At 38.9% G+C, this 21,761-nt stretch overlaps 3 protein-coding genes across 3 annotated transcripts in view; 1 reads left to right on the top strand and 2 right to left on the bottom strand.

Moving 5' to 3' along the window:
• Nucleotides 1-2,388, top strand: part of fbn1 (fibrillin 1) — a 70,216-nt gene extending 67,828 nt beyond the window's left edge. The window contains exon 66 of the mRNA XM_023331699.1: nucleotides 864-2,388. Coding sequence (XP_023187467.1) covers nucleotides 864-1,250 — 387 coding nt within the window. The 3' untranslated portion in view covers nucleotides 1,251-2,388. The remainder of the gene's footprint in view (nucleotides 1-863) is intronic.
• On the bottom strand, nucleotides 1,969-5,503 carry dut (deoxyuridine triphosphatase). Its single transcript, XM_014474821.2, has 7 exons — nucleotides 5,296-5,503; nucleotides 4,508-4,655; nucleotides 4,186-4,277; nucleotides 4,053-4,097; nucleotides 3,873-3,947; nucleotides 3,234-3,304; nucleotides 1,969-2,890 (listed from the first exon to the last, which is right to left on the bottom strand). Exons 1-7 carry the CDS (start codon nucleotides 5,408-5,410, stop codon nucleotides 2,834-2,836), a joined length of 603 nt encoding a protein of 200 aa, XP_014330307.1. The 5' UTR covers nucleotides 5,411-5,503; the 3' UTR covers nucleotides 1,969-2,833.
• A 2,680-nt stretch (nucleotides 5,504-8,183) lies between these two features.
• slc12a1 (solute carrier family 12 member 1) lies at nucleotides 8,184-21,761 on the bottom strand. The gene is made up of 26 exons (XM_005814757.2): nucleotides 21,254-21,761; nucleotides 20,416-20,556; nucleotides 20,094-20,169; nucleotides 19,422-19,517; nucleotides 17,788-17,927; nucleotides 17,587-17,697; nucleotides 17,377-17,488; nucleotides 17,138-17,265; nucleotides 16,970-17,054; nucleotides 16,665-16,822; nucleotides 16,422-16,529; nucleotides 16,202-16,325; nucleotides 15,313-15,414; nucleotides 15,022-15,177; nucleotides 14,833-14,932; nucleotides 14,231-14,342; nucleotides 13,838-13,978; nucleotides 13,177-13,283; nucleotides 12,993-13,075; nucleotides 11,172-11,297; nucleotides 10,471-10,599; nucleotides 9,302-9,413; nucleotides 9,092-9,178; nucleotides 8,844-8,976; nucleotides 8,676-8,743; nucleotides 8,184-8,574 (listed from the first exon to the last, which is right to left on the bottom strand). The coding sequence occupies exons 1-26, from the start codon at nucleotides 21,509-21,511 to the stop codon at nucleotides 8,439-8,441; spliced, it is 3,129 nt and encodes a 1,042-aa protein (XP_005814814.1). The 5' UTR covers nucleotides 21,512-21,761; the 3' UTR covers nucleotides 8,184-8,438.

Here is a 21,761-nt window from a genome sequence, read left to right as displayed (position 1 = left end):
GCTGGTAGTCTGTCAATTGTCGAATTCAGTTTGTGTCTAGATGTATAAAAAAGCCCTTTCAAGGTTGATTTGGGTGCTCAAAATATACATTTCTGACACATCATCGGTTCGAACTTCGAATTTGTATTCATATGCTGTTAAGATGAATGAAGGACTTTTTATTTAGACACATTTTAAACATGGATGATGATAATGAGAGATGCATTCTTGTAAATTCACACATATCTAGCATGATGTGAGCAAACAAGAAACCAGAAAATCTAAAGTACCTTGTAAAAGCACCATTCTGTTAAAAGTATTTTGTCACAATTCAACCACAAACTTTAGTGCTCCAGTTGTACTTTAGAGATGCTGCCCTGCTGGAACAGGAACCTTAACTCCTTATGTCTTTTGCTGTCTCTAACAGGCTTGTCTTGTGTTTGCTCAATCCATCTTTACATCAAATCTGATGGAAAGATGGATTTGGTCAAATCTATCTCTTTTTGAAAACATGTCCCTGTTTTAAAAAAAAAGAAAGGAGCATCTACACTGTACAAATACTGCCAACACCATGAATAGGGAAGGTGGTGCAGGGTGAGGTGGATATTTTATTTTTATATTACTGCGTCACCTGTGTGTTTCAAATTCAAGTTGGCATCACTGAACACCACAATAAAGGGTTGGACTGCAATACTAAGTGATTTAACAATTAGCTAAATGATTAGTGAGGGCATCTCTCAGCATTTAACCAAATCTCATTAAATATATTACAAATGAGCATAAAATCATGTTGGTGCATGACTGAAATGTGCAGCGTGTGACCTGACTGTAGAATTAGTGCTGTTGAAAAGTGAACTTCACAAAGTATTGTTTTAATTCTTCAGCTCACTGAGGATAACACAGTAAGCCTGGCCAGCATGGACATCGAAAACACGCTCCAGTTGCACCTGAACACCAGCGACCTCAGCAACCGCGAGCACATCCTGGAGTTCACCCCGGCCTTGTCCACGCTCAGCGACCACGTGCGCTACAGCATCGACAACGGGAATGAAGAAGGTCTCTTCAAAATCAACCAGAGGGACGGAGTCAGCTACCTGCATTTGAGTAAGAAGAAGGTCCTCCCGCCGGGGGTGTACAACCTTCAAATCAGCAGCGTCCCTCTGTACAGGAAGAAAGAGCTGGCCGAGCTGGAGGACCAACATGATAAAGACTACCTCACAGGACAGCTGGGAGATGTACTGAAGATGAGGGTGCAGCTCATCCTCCATTAACCATCACCAGACTGAGAGGGGCAGATGTTGCTGGCAGCTGCTGATCCAGCGTCATGCTCACCCTGCCTTAAAGGCCAAACAATTGAGACTCTGAATAAGTAGCCAGGGGCAACTAGGGGCTCGCCACCAAAGAGACAAAGTGGGAAGGGGGGATTATGACACCATTTGATCACCAAAGATGATTCTACATATCATAGATCCAGATTCTATGAAAGGAATAGCAGCTAAGTGAGGAAATGTTTGCTCGAAGTCTAAGGAAACACTTCTTCAGCTGTTTAGAGCACTATTGAGAGTGTGAATAGGTTTTTATTTTACTGTTAAATGTCATATGATATGTGGAATCAGATGCCACTTGGAGGGGCGTGTGGGCTGCAGAAAGCTATTTTATTAACTCAACTTGGTCGAAAGAGAAGAATGGGTTGAGTCACAATAGTCTATCAATTTATTTCATCCCCTTAAGAAGTTAAGGAATGTTTTCTTCCCCAGACGCTGAATGATGAAAACGGTTGAAAAAAAAAAAAGTTTAGGAGAGGGAAGGAACCCACTGTGGACTATTGAGATGTAACCACATCTGAGCTTGAATGAATCCTACTGCCTATTTAAACTCTGCTTTCCCATCTTTCCCACTGATCCAATAATCCGTATCCGTATTGGTGCTAACAACACATCTACAGACTTCTGAATGCACTGCACTACAAACCCAAAACCTTAGTAGTCAAATACGATCCCGACGGTCATTCTGAAGATTCCGTGTCATTGCCGCTGCAACAACTAAGTCTGTCCGCTCTCTTCTGTGTATGTAAATTGTGTTTATACTGTAATAATCAGTGCCACTTTTAATCTATAAAGCATTTGTAAACTATAGGAAGCCCCTGGATTAGAGGGGGTCATAATGGTGCTTATAATGACCAACTACTTCCTTTGTAAACAGTGTATACAGACATGCAGTACACACACACACACCACATTTGATGATGCCAAACCTGGGCCTTCATGATTATGCACTGAGGTCGCTGTGGCCACATGTTCTCTCACAAGTAAAATCAGTGCTGCATTGTTACAGACCAGCCTGTTCTCTGTTCACATCAGTGAGGGTTTAGCTGTAAATCCACACAATAAAAACATATTTTTTTGTGTATGCATGTGGTTTTATTTCCTCCTCCTCCTCTTTCATCCAGGTCAAAATAACAAGAAGTTACAACAGCCACACCACTCCTCCTCTGCAGTTGTTTGATCGAAGTGAGGAATGTTTTGGCCATTGTAAGTCAGATTAAGTCAAACAGCTGGATGTGATACACTGAGGTATCTCACACTTTCACCCCATGTTGGAGAAACGCTGCACTTGCAAAGGAATGTGACTTGAAGCACAAGTTTGAATTCTTGTCTACTACTGCCCCCATGTGGAGGTTTGAAAGACTTTCGCTTTGTGGAGGGCTATTGAATGAAACAATACGACTGCAATAAACTGAAATGAGTAAAAATAAGAAGTAGTCTTTTCTGTATAAAAAAAGAACTTTATTAGCACCTAATTGTATTACCATATAAGAACAACTTATTGCTAATACAGTAACATTATGGAGCCCTCAGTTGCGCCCAGTAGATCCAAAGCCTCCAGCACCACGAACAGTTTCATCGAGAGTCTGGGGAAATAAATTGAGCAAATTAAACAAGCCGAATAAAAATTATTTAGCTTACTTGTGTATATGTAGACAATTTGGAAATGTATGTGCAAGAATGTTTAAAAACCTAGAAAATTTCCTTGTAAAAGTGATGCTATTAAACAATTTCTGATCGATGCATAATAGCGCTGTTTTGTTTTTTTTCCACTGGAGGCACCATCAAGAAGCAAAGGGTTAAAACTGTAACCAGACTGAACATTCCCCTTATGTTTTCAGTTCATACCTTGCATTACTTCAAGTTTAGACTAACTGGAAACACCTGAAAGGCAGGGTGTAAATGAAAGTCAAAATGGTCACAGTTTACCTCTTCCTCCACCAGATCTGGGTAGCAGATTTTCTCACACACCAGCTGAGCAACTCTGTCGCCCTTTTTCACTGTGAAGAGCAACATTAATGATTAACTTGGACGACAGACAGGATGTCTTTTATGTCATTCTGCACAGTAAGCTCTGCACCTTGTCAATTTCCTGGTTGGTGGAAAAAAGCATTACCCTGAGATAAAACAAAGTTATTGTGTTGTTGGACATTTGGGCAGTTACTTTACATAAACAGCATCCTTCTAGGGATTAAAAACTTTTAGTACAGATGTGAATTAAGTGAAAGGCACAAATTAAATTAATTCAGTGACATGGGCAAAATGTTGACAATTTTAAAATTGAAAACATTTATTTGCAATAAAAGTCGACATTCATTTTACATTACCTTTTAGATAACACAACACACACAAAGAACATTAAATTAAATTTACAAAAGGTGTGATTGAACATTCTAGCTTTTAGATCATATGGAAAAACTCGCCACCAGGGGAAACATTTCAGGCTGTTGCCACTGTATTCCACCAGGGGGCATAAAATTAATTTGATCCAACAATGACATCAATGTCTGTCAATGAGGGGACCTTTGATAGACCTTCCTACGCCTAAATACCAATGACAGAACTCACCTTCAAATGTTTCTTTGCCAAAGTTGAAGAGCACGACTCCTACATTACCCCGGTAATCTTCATCTACAACACCAGCTGTGAACACACACACACACACACACACACCCACAAGCAGTCGAAATGCATAAATGCATGATCTGATTATGCTAATCAGAGGCACACATTTCTGCTCAGACTCACCACCAACATCAATGAAGTGTTTAGCTGCCAGTCCAGATCTTGGTGCTGAAAGGAAGAAATATCAAAGCTTGAATTCAAATGAGCCAAACAGGAAGTGTGACTGAGGAGCACAAGCTGCATGTCAGAAACTCACCAACTCTGCCGTAACAGCCATGAGGAACAGCAATCTGGATGTCTGTCTTCACAATCGCCTTATCCAGGGGACCAATGGAGTAATCATAAGCACTGTTGTGTCAAATGAAAAGCAATGCAGTTATCCTTAGAGAAAGCATTAAAACAGCTTCCCACATGGTTCAATACCTGACAGTGCAGAAAACTCTACAACAAATAAGATTTCTAGACACAGAAGACTGTCTATTCTGTTAAAGCAATGTGCTATATCTAGAATTAAAAATAACTGCAAAGAAAACAGAATAGCCCCACAGCAAAAAAAAAAAAAGAAAAGGAAAACCAACCTGTAGAGATCATATCCTGCTGCTTTTGCAGAACCTCGTGTAGGTGTTGTTGCAAGATCCGAAAGTTTAGAAAATCTAAGCACGTATTTTTCATCTTCAGGCTTTGTTTCTGTTCTTGCTCTCTTGGATGGAGATACTGTGGACAAGTCTGTAACATCCAGGACAGGCATGATGGCAATGTGATCCCAGTATAGAACTGACAACAAGGTAATTAATTTAATCTGACTAAAACAACTACGTGTCTGCAAAATTAACGCTAAAAACTGCACTGTTATCGACTATGACCTGCTTCCCTAGTTCCTTTTTCCCGCTTTTTACAATTTGCTCCCCCCCCTCCACACGTCACGTCTGCATACGTCACAAAACGGAAACAGAATCATACAACACAAAATGCTAACTTTTCACCTTTATTATCTCAAATAACCTGCTGTAATACAGAACCACATAGTCATAAATTGGGCAAGAAATAAAAATAAAAATATGGCTAAATCACAATGAAGCTTTGTTACCATAGCAACTATAAATGACGCTAACAAAGATTCTCGCGACAGTTGCAGGTATAAACAAACTAAACCTTAAAGCTACATTAGCTTTTTGAGTAAAACCAAGCCATTTAAGATTTGTAGATGTGCTTTACGTTAATGACATACTAGAATCAAACAAAGAAGGTGACGAACAGACTGTCTGAGAAGAATATGTACTGTGACATGAGACAAAAACCAAAGCTTGTCAATTACAAAATGCTAGGTAGGCTAGCTAAGCTAACGCTGCGTTTCCATCTTGCTTGCCTTTGTTTTGAGAGAGCATCTGCGTGTGAAACTGTCTTTCAAAGAAACGCGAAGCAGTTTTGGACACCGATAAGCATCGCAGGAGGTCGTTGACTCTGACCTGTATTCCTTTCATTTTTGGTTTCCTGATAGCAGCTCACATCAGCTCAGATCCTGTTAGACAATTCATACTCCCTCCTACCTCTTTCCCTTCCAGCACGCAGCCAAAAGAGGCGTTTTGCATAGTAATGAGCAGAGACATAAAGCTCACTGACCTAAACGCGCTAAAATGCATAAATATTTGTGTCAGCTCACCGTGAATTTTTATTTTGGAGATATGTCTATATATTTCCATGCACAACATTTTCTCTTATTCAATATGCGCACATGGCCAGTTCTATGTGAAATTGAACGTTTTCTTGCTTGAATAGAAATGCCACAATTTCCATGGCTCTGTCTTAAGAGCACACCAGTTTTATTTTTATTTCCGGAGATTTTCAGATTTACTCCTATATTCTACTTCCAAGATGGAAAAATAGATGTACTCCTTGTAAACATGTTGGTCTGTGTCATAATAAAAATGTATTTGCAGAGGTATATAGGCAGTTTTACAAAAATATATCTTGTGAAGTCCACACAGTATGCTATATTGAGATTTTATTTGACACATCAACACATGGCAGTTGTTACGGTCACTGACCTCTAGGGGCTCTCTTCATGAGAGAGCTCTTTCTTTGTGTTTCAGTTTTACCTGGCTGCCACAGGTGCAATGTGTTGGAGCTCGTCAGCCACCCCATAAAGAGCTTCAACCGGAGATGTCAGATCCTTGGGCCTTGATCTGATGTGATCTTGGCAGTGAGCTGATTGTTTGTGGAGACTTTGTATAGTTTTGCTGTGAGAATTCTTGTGAAGCATAAAGTGTATAACTTAAGTTTTGTTTCTCTTCACAGTGGAAGCTGGTAGGGGTTCTCTGCCATTTTCTTTAACTGTTTTCTCCTGTTTTTGGTTAGTCAGGGAGTTCAGGTATTGTACTTTCTTTTTCAGTTCTCTTCTAGAAAGTGTTTCTATTTTACAATTAAGAGTGGGATGTTATGTTTGTTGTTTTGGCCTTGGAGACCCTGAAGTTTAAAGCTTCCCTGTGTTTGTCTACTGTGAGTGACATTTTACTTAAACTGTAAATCAAACTATATTTTTGGTACTGACACCAACTGTTTAGGTTGCCTTCTTTTTGTGTTACACCCAGTGCCAGACCTGACCCTTATTGGTTCTGGGGGGGGGGGGGTGTAACAGCAGTGCACTCGTGGGAAGAAACCGGTGGTCTGACACATGTCAACAAATCTGAAAAGTTTGTGCTATTTTGCCATTCTTCTTTGCAAAGTAGCTCGAAATCAGTCAGATTGGATGGAGACAAATTCCTAATTGTATCTAAAATTGGGCATTCTGTCTGCTTTAGATTTAAATAATTGAAGTTTTAATTCCTGTCATAATGTTTCCTGCTGAAAGCAGAATGTCTGACCCATTCTCAATAATTTTGCACCCGCTTTAGCTTCATCCATCTATCCTTCACCGACATGTGGCATAATGAAGCACATGTTTATCAACAAAGACAATTGTTTCCCTGTGGTGATGATGTGTTCAGTAATGTGCAGTGTTAGTGAAATCTTTTCATTTTTTTAGATGACAGATCAACCGATAGTGTAAGATGTTCAAAGTGTGGAATATTGGTTTATAGCCACACACTTGTTCATAGGTTCACAGCGTTATCCCTGTCCTGTTTGCAGTGTTTCTTGGTCTTCATTGTGCTAATTGTTCTCAAAATTACCTCTGAGGCCTCCAGAACAGCTGGATTTAAACTGAAAACAAATTAAAGACAGATGGACTCCATTTACTATTTAGGTGACTTCTGAATACAATTAGATCCCCCCCCCCCCCCCCTGTTTCTAATCTGTACACTACTGTGTGGTCATACTACATCAAATCCTGATGAGATACAATTAACTTTGTGGTTTTTTGAAAGAATATGGGAAAATCATTTTGATATATAATCACTTAAAAAAACACGGGCATGGAAAAAAAAACATAAAACAGAAATAATCAAGCTTTTCATATTTTTTTTATTTCAAACAATCCCACTTATTTAAATATAATCACAAAATGATGAGTAAAAATACCACAAAAAAGATATTTCACAGTGCCTTTGAATCACTCAGCTTTCTTCAAGCAAAAGAAATGTGACGTAACAAAATTAAAATGTTGAAGCAAATTTAGGTGGAATGGGTAAACAACATGATACAGTTTTAACTTTAAGAATATTAAACGTAACTAGAACTAACAATGTACAAAAACGAATTAGAGCAGTACTACTACAGTGAAGAAAGTATTTCTAATATTAAAGTAGCTCGTTTCATAGCTTATTAATAACCTCGTCCTGTCTTATCTCTTTCATCGAGTTTCTTTGCCACCGCTCTCCTATTCGCTTCGTTCCTCTGACTGTAACTTCCTGACCCCCATCAGAACCAAACATCGTACTCTCGGGCGTCAAGCCTTTTGTGCCACAGCTCCAGCCCTCTGGAACTGTCTTCTTCATAACAACAGGAACTCATTACTGTTGAACCTGGCATAACCATTATAATCCCCTTCTCAATTTTCAGCTAGTTGTTTTATGTTGTTTGTGTTTTTCTTGTAAGGCATCTTTGAGTGTAATAATAAGTGCTATGTACGTTTGATGTGTTATCATTATTATTATTGGTAATTATTAAAGCTTTTTGACTTCAAAAAATATGCACTACAATATCCTATTTACATTTATATTACAGTCACAGTCACTCGGTTTAAGCACTCCAGCAGCGTCTTGTGTGTGCTGGTTCTGTCTTCTCTCTCTTATAATAAAAAATGGTTGCATTTCTTAGTAGCCACTCCAAATCAAGCAGTTTACATAGCTGCCGTATTGTCTAAATCCTACTTTCTGTCTTTTTTAAATCTATTGTGCTTTCTTTATTCACTTTCCCAAATTGATAATCAGAGTATGAATATATGACTGATGTGGGTCTGGAAGACAGTGTCGCTCATGTACTTGAACCCTTTATGAATATATAAATGAAAGTATTGCTTTTGTAATCCCCTTTCCAGCAACATTGTTCTTCAGAGTTTGGCCTTTGAGGTGCTCACGAGTAGAAAGTAAGAACACTCTTGTGGTTGCCCCGGATGAGCAAGGTGGGTGGGAGGTCCTTTGTCAAGATGTCCAGCCAGGCCATGTAGAGAAAATCAGAGATGGATCCTTTACGAGCGATGGGCAGGCTCCTGCAGAGGGTTAACCGTACAGAAAAACGTTAAATTAGATCAACTTTTGGAGTGGAGTAGGCAGTTGGATACCATCTGGCCGTCTGACACTTTATACTTACAAAACAATCAGGTTGGCCGATTTAGAATGTTCCTGAAGGAGCTCGTTTAGTCGTACCTGGAGGTGTGTCTGTAAAAGAGAAGATATGTTGGTCTCTTTTCTTTTTCTTTTTTAATTAATGAAATTCCATTGAATCACCAGGAAAGAACCGTAATAAATTTTTCTTCACCTTCTCTTCAAAGCTACTGAGCTCTGCATCAGTGATTTTCCAGGGATACTCCTGGATCCCCGCAGCCTGATCCCTGCCTTTAGACCCCTCACGCAGACGGTACGGCTCAATCATGTCTTCTAGTTTCTTTATGCTGGACGAAAGGCAGACAAGAGGGTGAGCTGACTTTCATAATGTGTGGATGACTAAGCATTTAAACTTGACTGTAACCGTTGTACCACTGCACCCGGCAGAAAGCAGCTACTCACTTGTCATTGCGGGGTTTAATGTGGATGTCGTCGATGACGGTGATGTCACTGCTCTTAATTCTGAATTTGTGCAACAGGGACCTCATCCTGCAAACCAAATCACCAAGCAAACAGATTCAGCTTTATTCAAACACATGCTGTTATTTCTGGCATCTTTATGTTCACGTGATACGTTTTCACTGATACTGCCACATGAGTTTGTTTACTCACTCCTCTTTGTCTATCTCAGTTCGTCCAGGCTGCCCTGCAATAAAGATCCTTAGTTTACAGTCTTTCCACTTCTTCCTGGTGGTGAGGATGTAGGGGAGCAACAGCGTAAGACCTGAGAGAAGGAAACATAAGTAGGTTGTAGGTCACTTGAATTGAAAACAAGTTATTGTTTTCCAAGCATGTGACTTTTTTCCCCTTGTCCATTGAAACCGGTTTATGGCATAGTTTTAAGACCATAAAACACATGTAAGGTGTTTTTTTATAATCTTGTTCTGGTAGTACATAACTTTGAATCCAGGAAAAAGGGACTAAGGCTGAATGCCATTCCCGTATCCTAGGATCACGTCTAACCATCCTTTTCTCGCTATTCCTTGGCATTGTATAGACTGTGTAAAAAGTTAATCTTTCAGCAGACATTATTCTGTACTGATCACAACAGAACAAAAATTGCATATCAAAGGTAAGTTAATGAAAAAATCAATGCGCTTTCTAAAAGGATTCAAATTATTGGCACAGTACAGCTAATATACCGACAAGTTTCGAAATAATAAATGCCGAAAACAACAACCCTGCAGCTTTGCTTAAATAATTGAGAAAATGTAATATACCTCCTGCAATTATTATGTGATAGCACAGTACATCAGATTATGCATTTAGCTAGTGCTTCTCAAGCTTTCTATAAATGCTTCTTTTCTATATATTACATTTTAGGAGTACTACCGCACCATCAAAACACTTTGAAATGACACTACAAATAAAGATGGAATTTGTTTGTTATGGTTTGTATCCCATGCAAAAAGAGTATGTTGTCACTGCTTAGAAACATGGGATTGAAGACTAGGAAGGATGTTTATTTATTTGGCTGAAATTGAATTAAGCCCAAAAATGCAAAAGATGTAGGATGTAAAAGCCAAAACTGCTAATACAGAAATATTCACTTTTTCTTTCTAACTTTTCCAAACAGTTGGTAATTATAATATTTGCTTTATTAACTTTTTTTTTTTTTTTGCAATCCTTTATTTTCTATATTATTTTATTGACTACCTGTGACGTTTTACCTTTTTTTTTTTTTTTTTGCTACTTTTGCTTTCAGGGAGGATCTGATGTCTGTCCCGATGAATCCGTCACACTGTGAGAAATTTACCAACCAGAAGGGAAGTGACACCTACCTCCATCATCAAACAGCCACCACACGTCAATGGTGCCTTTAGGCTGTTTCTTTTTAAATTGACCACTGGCCTCCACCAGCTTCTCGTTCATTTTGGCGATCTGAGGAGGCGGGGGTCCACACACCGACACTGGCAGACAGACACAGAGAGAAAAGACACAGGAAATGAGATTCAGTAAATATAAAGGTACATGGAGAATTTACTTGGATGGTACCAGTGGGACATTTGAGGTGGACTGGTCATTAATACATCCGGGGGATGTCGATGTAGATGGTATACCAATGAGTTTCACTGTTTTTCCATTATGTAGCTCACTGTTGATTGTGTATGATGCAGAGACATAGATTGATAGAGTGGGAGGCTGCAGGTAGCCTCTCCTGTCTGGCTTAAAGGACTGCTTCTTAAGAGATGCTTCTTAAAGTGGAACAAATGGGAGCATATTATTGGATTACACCCACAGAAATGTCTTTAATAGGAGCAGCTGATTCAATTGTACCTCAATAGGAATGTGGGGAAAAGTTCCACAGAAAACGATGCGAGTTGATTGACTTCATTTGTTAAATGCATGTTATTTTATTCTTTGATTCAGCCGGAATGTGTCGAAGAAAGTTTTCACGCACACTTAAAAATCTTAAATGGATGTGTCCTCTGCTTTAAGTTGCATGGATTTGTCTGTGCTGAAAGGTCATGTAGGTACATACCTCTAGTTGTGAGCACTTGCTGAGATGAATGCCTGGACTTCCTGAAGAGTCCCTTTGTTTTCCCCCCGTTTGGCAACATCTCATTATCCAGGGCCTGCTGCTCCTTCGCTGCCTTCAGCATTTCCTCTGAAAGGCACAATCAGGTAACCGATCAGATACAGAGAGTACTTGTATCATTAATCAGAGTTACCCAGAAAAGAAAGAAGGTACCTATATTTAAATGTAGTGCCTTGGGACATTTATCCGCTTTTTATTGGTAAGTTGCATTCTGCTTCCATTCCAAGTCATTTTAGCTAGAAATAATGGAACTGCTGCTTTCTTTTATATGTTTTACTGCGTTTCAGTTGTAACATTTTAATCTTATTCAAAGAATTATATGAATAACAGCCATAAGGATGAAATCTAATCTTTACAAGTTGCATTAAAAGCCATCTCTTTTTCTCAGAAGGGAAGAAAAGGGGCGGTCATGACAGATCTGGTTGTAGTTTCCTAAATGGGAGCTTGTATTTCTGTTACTGGTCTGGTAAAATGAGCAACTTTAACAGAGCATTTTTACAGGTCATAAAGTTAGAATATATCTGAATATTCACATTTTCCAGGAAAGTACAAACAAACTTTACAATACTATAAAGACTGAGTTAGTAGAAATGGGCATTTGTCAATGATTGACCAATTACTGGTGAATCTGGGATAAATAACACAAGATAAAAGTACACAGCAACAGGTCTTTTATGTACTTTTTAAAATATTTTTTCATCACATCTTTTAATTTTTGATGTAAAAATGCCTTCATAAATTTACATCCAAACATTTTTACATTTTCAAATGTCATCTTATAGTCCCTATGAAATATATATATTTCTTTGGACAGTTTCCTGATTTACGTTTTGATGGTAATTGGTAACAGATTACTATATTTGTTGCCAAGCGGAAATTTCTGTGCACCTGAAGAAACCCCCGCCAACAAAACAGGTAACCTATAATTGCTTTATGGCATCATTGCAAGTTATTTATTTTATCTGAAACAGGCCGACCACTGTAGATATTCTGTAATCTGCAGATCAAAGTTCCATGTCAAAAGTTCCTTTCATATTAGGTCAACTACAATTCCTCTTTTATTTTAAAAATATATATATAAATGTGTAGAATTCAGCTTTAGGATTAGTTATTTTTTACTTTTTCTTTACTATTTTTTATTATTTTATTTTGTACCTTAACAAGACTTGAAATATTTTTTAATGAATCAAAGAGCAACGTATTTGTTTCCCCAAGTTTCCAGTAGATAAATAATTTCTCCCAACAACTTGGTGTAAAAATATATCAGTGTTTAAAAAGTGACCAAAACACCTCTTTCTATCATTGTTCCTGAAACTCAAATTTGCTATGTTGAAAAGTTATTTCTATTGAATTGTGGAGAGAAGCTGTGCTGCAAATCCTACCAGCAGGTAAACAACCATTAGCTTGTCGAATAATCCTACATCTAGCCAGTATTGTTAATGAAAACCTGTTAAACTGTGTAATTGTTGTGGCATTCACTGGTCTTTTACAAAGGGAAGCACACACAGCTAGTTTAACATGCCCATCTGTTTGTATTATTGTTACCGGTATGAAATGTGGTATTGGATGATAGAGCCAACTTTGCTACTGTGGTAGTAAAGTCACATTTTTTGGTCAAATTTACAAAGAGCCAAAGCAGAGGGGTTGAATACCCGTGTGTGGCTCCACAGTAATTACCTTAGGTCAAGGTAATTGCAAAACCTTGACCTAAAAGATTTTAATTGAAATGCTGTATCATGAATCACACAGTAACTTCATGCTGACCTTCTTCTTCTACAAGATGCGACACATCCAGTCCCTGGTTCATCCGCAGCACCACTGTCCCATATTCAAAGTCAAATGCATCGCTGTCATAAAGACCAACAATGGTTATCATGCAGATCTGTTTGAAATTTCTAACGGCTGACATTGATTTTAGCATGTTTGCATGTTCATTTTGGGTACGTACTGCAGTATTCCCACATAGCTCTGCACTGCTTTTGTTTCTGCCGTTCTCCAGTTCCTCTTGAAGCCGATCATTAACGTGTTGGGCTTCATGCGGCCAAGACCGGAAGCCTGCGAACAAAACAGAAACCTTCTTAAAACCTCAGCTCGGGTCGAGCCGTTAGCCGAAACAATAAGACACCTTGTCACGCTGTGATACAAAAGGCTGATGGACTTAAAACTACTTTCAGAAACTATTAAAATGTCCTTCTTGTACACAAGAAGGCCGTGACTCTGTTTTACAGTCAGGGACTCGTCCACTGCAGCGTTAATCAATTATAGCTTTTAATCTTCTGTGCTGTTTGAAGTGAGTGATCCTGGCAATGAACAGTGTCCTTATCTCTGGAGTATGATAGTCAGAGCCATAAGAATGTTTCACTGTTTCTCAATAACTCCCTACTTTTCTACCTGCTGCTTCGATGTCCTGACAAGTTTCAAGTTCAAGATGGGTCATTACAAAGTAATTCACAGGCAGTAAGAAGAGTGATATGAGCTTCTGCAAATTTCCCAGGTTCCTTTGATAAGATCCCGCTGATTGCACATTGTTCTTGTGGACAATTTAGGTTACTGGCCTTTGTTTTCCTGCCTCTTTACAGACATATTGTGTAAATGCCATCCACACTGACCTGCAGCAGAGTTTCTGCACCTTCCCTGAAATTGTCGCAGGCCACAGCAGCAAAAAAGGCTTTGCGTTTGTTCTTATTGAGCCACATCTGGTTCTTTTCCATCCCATTGTTCATCTCTGGCATGATTGCCGATCTCGGACCCTGAAAAAAAATAAGTCAGAAAATGTAAAGCTTGGATCAGTCCTGAGCACAAGACTTCCCACACACATCTCTTTCGCATTCAGGACACACACCCGAATGCAAAATCAGAGAAATGTTAGTCTTTGATTGTCCAGAGCATTTACATTTTTCTTATTCTTGCTTGATATTCTATGAACCATACACTTTGTGTGAAATCAGCACTGTTGCATTATTTTGGGGGATTTGTAAATAATAAATTCATTTGTAACCTACCACCAAAACATCACAGCTGAGACAGAGTCCGTAGTTTTTGGTGAAGGAGTGAGCTAGATCTAGGAGGGCTGGCCTGGCCCGCGCTGACCCAGTTAGAACCAAGATCTGAGGCCTGAATAAGAAACAGGAGCGTGTCAATGTTACACTGCAGATCATCATCAAGTGTAATGCTTTTATTATACCATTATATGACGCACTGCTTTATTAGGCACGTTTATTCAATTGCTTCTTATCACAAATAACGACTCTGTCAATCGATACATTTTTACATCTAAATGTAAATATCCAGTGAGTGGTTGCTGTGTGAACAAATGTGCCTTGTTTATGTCAGACAAGAATGGAAGGAGCTTAAATAGCCACGTATTACTAGGCATGAGGAATGCCATCTCTGCCTGTGCAGCACACAAAACATTGAATTAGACGGATTACAGCGGCAGTACAATTCACACCGGCTCAACGATTATTATATATATTTTTTCAAACAGATTTGAAAAACTGCAGCAACATTTCCAGCTGTAAGGTGAGAACGTGACATAAACAACATGAAACATTGGCAAGTTGTACCTGAGTACAAATGGGGTGAAAGTGCAGCAGATTGTTACCTGAAGTTCTTGACATGATCTTCCACACCAGACAGAGACAAAGCGTTGCTGACTGCGCTCACAAAGGACACCGCCTGCGTGGACGACCCCCAGTTCACATCTGCACACAAAGGTTTAGATCCATCAGTGGTTAGTTCTTCTAATATTCAGCAATCCCTGAAGCATTTCCAGGCTCGCAAACAAGCTCACCTGGCTTCTTGACTGTGACGTAAATGTAGAGCAGAATTTCAATGCCATATGTGAGCAGAGCTGCCCACCAGTTGATGACAAACATAACAACACAGCAGAGCAGGGCTCCCACCAGAGACAGCCACATGTTGTAGTATTTATACGCTGGTCTCCAGCCTGGGGAAAGCATCACGAAAAGAGGTTTAGTTGCTTAAACTCAGTTATGCATATTAAAACAGCTTTGTTTTTCTCTGGCTTTGTATTTTCTAAATAAAATACTTCTGAGTTTTGAGCTGCTTGATGGAGACTCACCCGGAGACTTGGCGTAGGAAGCATGGAAACAAGAGAAATTGATGAGTGCGTAGGATGCCAGGAAGAAGTTCGAGATGATCGGAGCGATGGTGTTGAGATCACCTGTACAAAGAAGGACTAAATCTTAAAATGTACAAGCAGAAGCTTGTGAACTGAAACAGGGTATGCAATGATGAGATTAATATGGAATCACAAAGTCTCCAACTGGAGGTGAAATCCTCGGTTAGTGTGCTTGATTAACTTCCTTTCTTTACAAAAAGGTTTGTGATGCTCACCACACAAACTGCTCTCGTACTAAGATAAATGGTCTGCTGGTGTTTGGAACCAACTCACATCTACTCTGATGGAAAACACCATCAGTGTGTGAAGAAGAGTTTATTTGGGAAGTTTCTTTGTGTGCACTGAGATTGAGCAACATTAACAATCGTACACAAAAGCAGATTATCTGGAGGCATTTACTGACATGAGGCCTCTATGTGTATGTGAAACTTAAATGGCAACTGACTTAAATTGATTTAAGATTTTTGTTTCAATCTACATTCAGTAGAGCTCTTTAAGTGTTACTAAAGCAAATAGTTGAGGTTTGCATGAAAGTTAAGTTGAAATGACCTTCAGGTTTATTGGCACCCCTCCTGGTAAAGGTACGTAAAACATATAAACAAAACAACCATTTATTTTCATCACCTCACTGTGAAATCAATCAGTCAATGAGCTTTGTAGATGCTCATTGATTGGACATCAACTCCCATCCTCCTCAATAAGCATGCTGACAAAATTAACTTCCATGCTTATACAACATTATGTAAAGTGGGATTTACCAGGAGAGTCAGAAAAGATGTGGACGTTGTGTAACAGCAGTGTAAGGATGTTGGTTGACTAATTTACTGACCAATGAGAATGAAGGCGACGGAAATAACGAAGGTGAGGACGTAGCCTCGGATTGGCTCATTGTTCTTTCCGTGTCCTTTGGCGAAGAAGTGCAGAGCTTTGTAGATGTTGTCTTTGCACAGAGCCTGAACAAAAATAGAACTTTGATTAGAGACATTGATGACAACAAAATTACCTTTTTTTTTTCATTACAATATATTTTAAAAAATTAAGTTCCCTACCTGGAAGACTTTCGGAGCACTAACAAGAGAGGCCAGGGCTGACGAAAGTGTGGCTGAGAAGGTTCCTGCAGTGATGAGGGGACCAAACCCAGACACCATGGTCATTACCTGAAAAAAAGGGAGATGATGAGAGCGCATTAGGGGAGAGCAAAAAAGCTTGTATTCTATATGAAAACGCAACTGTGAAGGATGCCCTTCTGTTGTGAGATGACATAACCGCAATGTGTTTGAAAGGTTTCCTACCTGGAAGTTGTTCATCAAGCCAAACTTGCATGGCTCTGTTTCGCAAGAAGAAAAATTATAGCCAAGTTCACAGGCAATTACTGATGAGCCGTTACAAGGCACCCCAGGAGTAACAAGGTCGGTCATGTTTCCTGTGGCATCCCGGACAACGGTACCGGCTGACCAAAAAAATAAAGACAGACGTTTTGCCTGTGAGTTTTTCATCAAAATGCTTTGAATCTTATGACAAGTAAATCTCAATTTGTTAATAAAATAGAGAAACAAGTTATAGTCTGAGAAAGGTGGAAAGACTGCAGGTCACTTACCGACACAAAGTGCCACGCCGAGGTAAGTGATACCAGTGATGAAAATGGCCAACAATGTACCTTTGGGTATGGCAGCCTGGGCGTCCTGTAGTTTAACAGACAACATACGTGTGTGAGCAAACGTTAAAAATGTTGACTTCCGCAGAATCATCTGCTTTGAAAAATTACCCGCAAGTCTCCAGAGATGTTTGCTCCAGCCAGGATACCGGTGGCCGCAGGGAAAAAGATGGCAAACACTGAGAAAAATGTTTCACCATCCCTAAAATCTGGCGTAAAGTTCTCCATAAAAAGTTTTGCTGTTTAAAAAAATTGATATTTGGAAAAGAAGAGAGTATTAGTTTATACTTCGGTGTATAAAATTTCAATATTTTTCGGGATAAATTTGAGGTAGATTAACGGGATCTTACTGTTGTATCCAAAAAAGCCCTTTGATTTCTTATCTTCAGTTGCAGGAATTGCTGTTCCTACAAACATATTCACTATGGCCACCAGCAAGATCACAAGCAGAACAATTTGGGCCTTTTGGGGGGGGAGACATAAAAAGGTTTGAGTTAAGTTTGATCCTTTACAACAACAAGTCCAGGGTAATCACAAGAAGTACGATGTTAATGCCTCACCTTTGCCTCCCATTCCATACCAGCCACCGAAATGCCCAAGAGCAACACCACTGTAATGCAGCCAATGATCCTGATGTCATTCATTTCATCTACCATCAGATCAGCATATTCCTGAGCAGAACAAATACAGGTAAGGTAAGTAAGCACTCAGATACCTCGGTGTGTTTTCTGTAGCACTCAGATCGTTAAAGCATTACACACCTTGAGCAAATCCACCACCGTCTCTGCAAAGCCCACCACATACATGGCCACAGCCACTGCATTGGCGAAGGCGAAAATGAGTCCAATCGACCCTCCAAACTCTGGTCCCAAACTGCGTGATATCAAGTAGTAAGCTCCTCCTGATGTAACAAAATGGTTATAAAAGATTCCCTTTTAGTTTAGTTAGTTAAGTTAATTTTAAGAAAGACTCGTTTAAAAATAAATGCATGTTTTCCAATGTACTGTCATGGAAGTGTTTTTTTTTTTTTGTTTGTTTTAAACAAAAAATTAGATGATGTAACAAAATGATTTACCATTCGAAGTAAAGAATACAAAGAGCATGCAATCAAATAGAATTATCAATATACTTATTAGAAGACAGAAAACCTATAATGTGATTCTTAATGGAACAGAAAAAAACTACATATGTTTACGAAACTGGCAAAAAAAATGTAGGTGTGAAAGTCATACATCTTTTTATGTGTGGGTATGACAATAATGGCACAAAGTTAATTTTCAGCAAATTAGGAAACATAGACAAGAAATTTGACTCATCAGCTCTATCAACAGTGGAGATATAATATTTCTGTTACCATCACCTTTAATATGAATAAAATTGTTAGGATTGCTTTTAATTTTGTATAAATTGATGACAACGATCATTAATAATGGTGTTGATACAATTGTGGATAATTATAAGAATGTGGTGATATTTTTGCTTTTTATGTCAACGGACATTATTAAACACTTTTAGAAAAATGTGTGCATATTTAAATTAGACTTATAGAACTGCCTCTGGCAGCAATTGTTCAAGAATACTGTCAAAACTGGATTTCTTCTCGTGATTAACATTTCCAGCAGGTAATTACAGCAAAAGATTGCTCTTGTGGGTGTTGAATATCTTTGAGACTGCATTATATCGTAAAAGTGGGGGGTTAAATTTAGAAAAAGCTCTTGTAATATCAGCTCTGTTGAGCTTTGAAAACTGTTTCTTTTTTTTGAATCAGTTGTAACAGCAGCTGGTTTGGATATAGTTGCAGATGATGAACCAAATTTGCAGTCATCATTGAATAATTTTAGTTATGAGTGTGTATTTAAACTCAGTAATATGTCAAATGATCAGTAGTGTCTTTGCTTCAGTCACTGACACATTTCTAAACACTTAGTGAGAGAGCTTCTGGCTGGTGAGGGTATCTGCAACAGAATCACATGTTGTATTTTGCCACATACATGATCAGGGCACATCTGAAGACTGATATCGGTAGTGGATGATTAATCACTCAATCACTGATTGATTGATTGATTGATTATATGTCAGTGCAAAGCTGTAAAAGAGGGAATAAGGCTTGGAAAGGTGACATTCAGATGTAGTCTCAAGGCTTTGTGACTTTATCTGCAAACACTGTTCTTTTGGTCACTTCATTCTACCCACTGAATGATTTTGTGTCACAGAGAGGGTGCGTTATCGCAGCGAATACTTATAAATAATGTTTTACTCGCCCAGGCTGGCTGCAGTAGCAGTTATAAGTTATGAATAATATACCAGCATGGAAGGTTAGTCAATAATTGCGCTAAATTATCCCGTCACTGTGCTTTTCTAAATATGAAATACGGCAGCCGATTCGCTGACCTACCTCCTCTAACAACTCCGTTAGTGCAAATGGCGGACATGGAGAGGCCTGTGATGGTGGTGACCACACAGCTGAGAGCGATGACCACAATTCCCAGACCTGAAATGTTAGCATGACACACTTCAGGATTAGGATGAATTAGAACTCAAACAGCATGTTCAACAAGATAGAAATAAAACAGTGTTTTATCTAAAAAAAATGTCCATCTTATAGATATTTAGAAAATGTTCATTTCTGTTTAGGGCCAAAATTTTTTATTTTAAAATCATTAACCCGAAACTATTATTGAATAATAGTCTTAAATCATTTTATGCAATTCTAAAGACCATTACATCTCAATCATTCACATTCACTAAATGCTGCTGAGGAGACTTTTTATCTGTTGAGTGGAGCTCAGAAAGGTAATGAAAAAACTACTCCAAGATGTTTCCACTTCAGCTTTAAAATGTGTCATTTTGTAGTGTTCATAGTCTCTTCATTTACAAAAACCTAGCACCTCTGATTGTTCTGTGAGAATTTAAATAGACAACACTATGAGCCTGAACCAGAATTTTGTAAGAAAGTCAAATAAAACTCCTTAAAAATGCTAAAGCTTTGATTTGGAAGCCACCAGTAGAAAAAGGCAAATGGAAATAAATGCTAAGACTGTGCAAAGAGTATAAATGTTTCACTTACCCCAGCCTGCCTGACCAAAAACCCAGGACAGCCGGATGAACAACATGACACCCCAGATGTTTAACATGCATCTTACCTGTGAAATAAAAGAATTAGATAGCAATGATCAAGATTTGTTAAAGCACTTTCTATGGCAAGTGTAACATATTTCTTATTTTTCTGTTAGCAGAACCCATAATTACAGAAAAACATATATATAAAAATAATGTCAATTTGCTTCATACTCTAATTTTTGAGACACAGAGTCATTATAATAAATATGCAAATACCTTTTTTGCACAGATCTGTGTTACTCAGAGGGAACTTCAAGAGCAAAACTCACCAGAACCCCCCTTATCCAACCAAACTTCACTGCTCCTTTGTCGACATCAGTAGGAACGGCAGACTCCAGATCATCAGAGGGGGTCCCTTCGCTCCCCTCGCCATCGTCTGTCACTGTTTCAGGTACAGAGATCGTCCCATTCTTTAAAAGAAAGAGAAAAAAATAGATAATAATAAGTACTTAGATAGGAAATTTGTTTCATCTGTATCGGACACATTCACAGTCACATCTGTCCTCTGTCTTTTCATGAAGGGATGTTTATATATTTCCTTTCCCTCTGTGCATCACGTCCTAAGGATTGTTAGTAAAATTTCTGCGTTCTCTTGGATGTGAATTTGATATTTGGATGGTGCACATCAACATCTTACGATACAGTCTTTTGCAAAAATCAAAGTTCCACAATTGTCATTGGAGCGCCTGCTTAAAGATCCATCATTTTTATATCCATTCATAAAAGATTATCTAGTACGATGCTATAAACCTAAATGTCCTCATCATGTCTTAGGCAATAGGGCCAAATAAACAGCAGTAAAAGCAAATAAAGTGTGTCAAGTGTGCTGATCGCTGCTTAGTTTCAAAAATAACATTTTAACAGCTTAGTTTTACAAGGTTTTAGATAAAGAGTTAGCTGCAGACAGATACAGACACTGTGAATTTGTTTTATCATATAAGCAGCAACACTCACTGTACTCTGAGCGTAACTATCTCTCAGAAGAAAGTTGCTTTCGGAACAAAGATTTTTAGAGTGAAAAGAAGGCACAACAAAAGAGATAACAGGATTCAAGAAAAACAAATGTCAGCTAGTTCACATCGAGCATCGTATCTCCAACAGACTCACCTTCTGGAAAACATCATGGAGTTCCTGCAGGGAGGGTCTCACCGCTCGGTGACCACTCACGCTGCCGGCATTACGGTAGAAGTCGATGTTGGGCACCCGGTCTAAAGTGTCGTGCCCGAAAGCACTCATCACAGAGGGTCTGACCGTCCGGTGCTCATTGTTGGAGAATTCGGTCTCTTCATAGATTGGAGGGTCACCGAGGTTGGAATCAAACGCTGAGTTGACATGACCCCCTCCGTTTGCCTTCAACCTCTCCATTGCGAATTCTCGACAAGATTCTCAGAGGTCAAGTGTGAAAATAGTAAAACAGCAGTCTTCAGACATCCAACGACTCAGTAGCAGGTGTAGACCTGAGTATCAGTGATCCCTGACTACTGAATACAAAAACTAGGCAGTGATTAGATTAACAGAGATCTCTGCTGCTGTGTCGAGCTTCAAACGCATAAACTTGCCAACTCCCAAACGGCCCACCTTTATAATCATGGTCAGACGCCGACTGCCAGCTATT

The sequence above is a fragment of the Xiphophorus maculatus genome, chromosome 4 (assembly GCF_002775205.1).
Source record: "Xiphophorus maculatus strain JP 163 A chromosome 4, X_maculatus-5.0-male, whole genome shotgun sequence".
Classification (NCBI taxonomy): Eukaryota; Metazoa; Chordata; class Actinopteri; order Cyprinodontiformes; family Poeciliidae; genus Xiphophorus; species Xiphophorus maculatus.
This window is presented reverse-complemented; position numbering and strand designations above follow the sequence as displayed.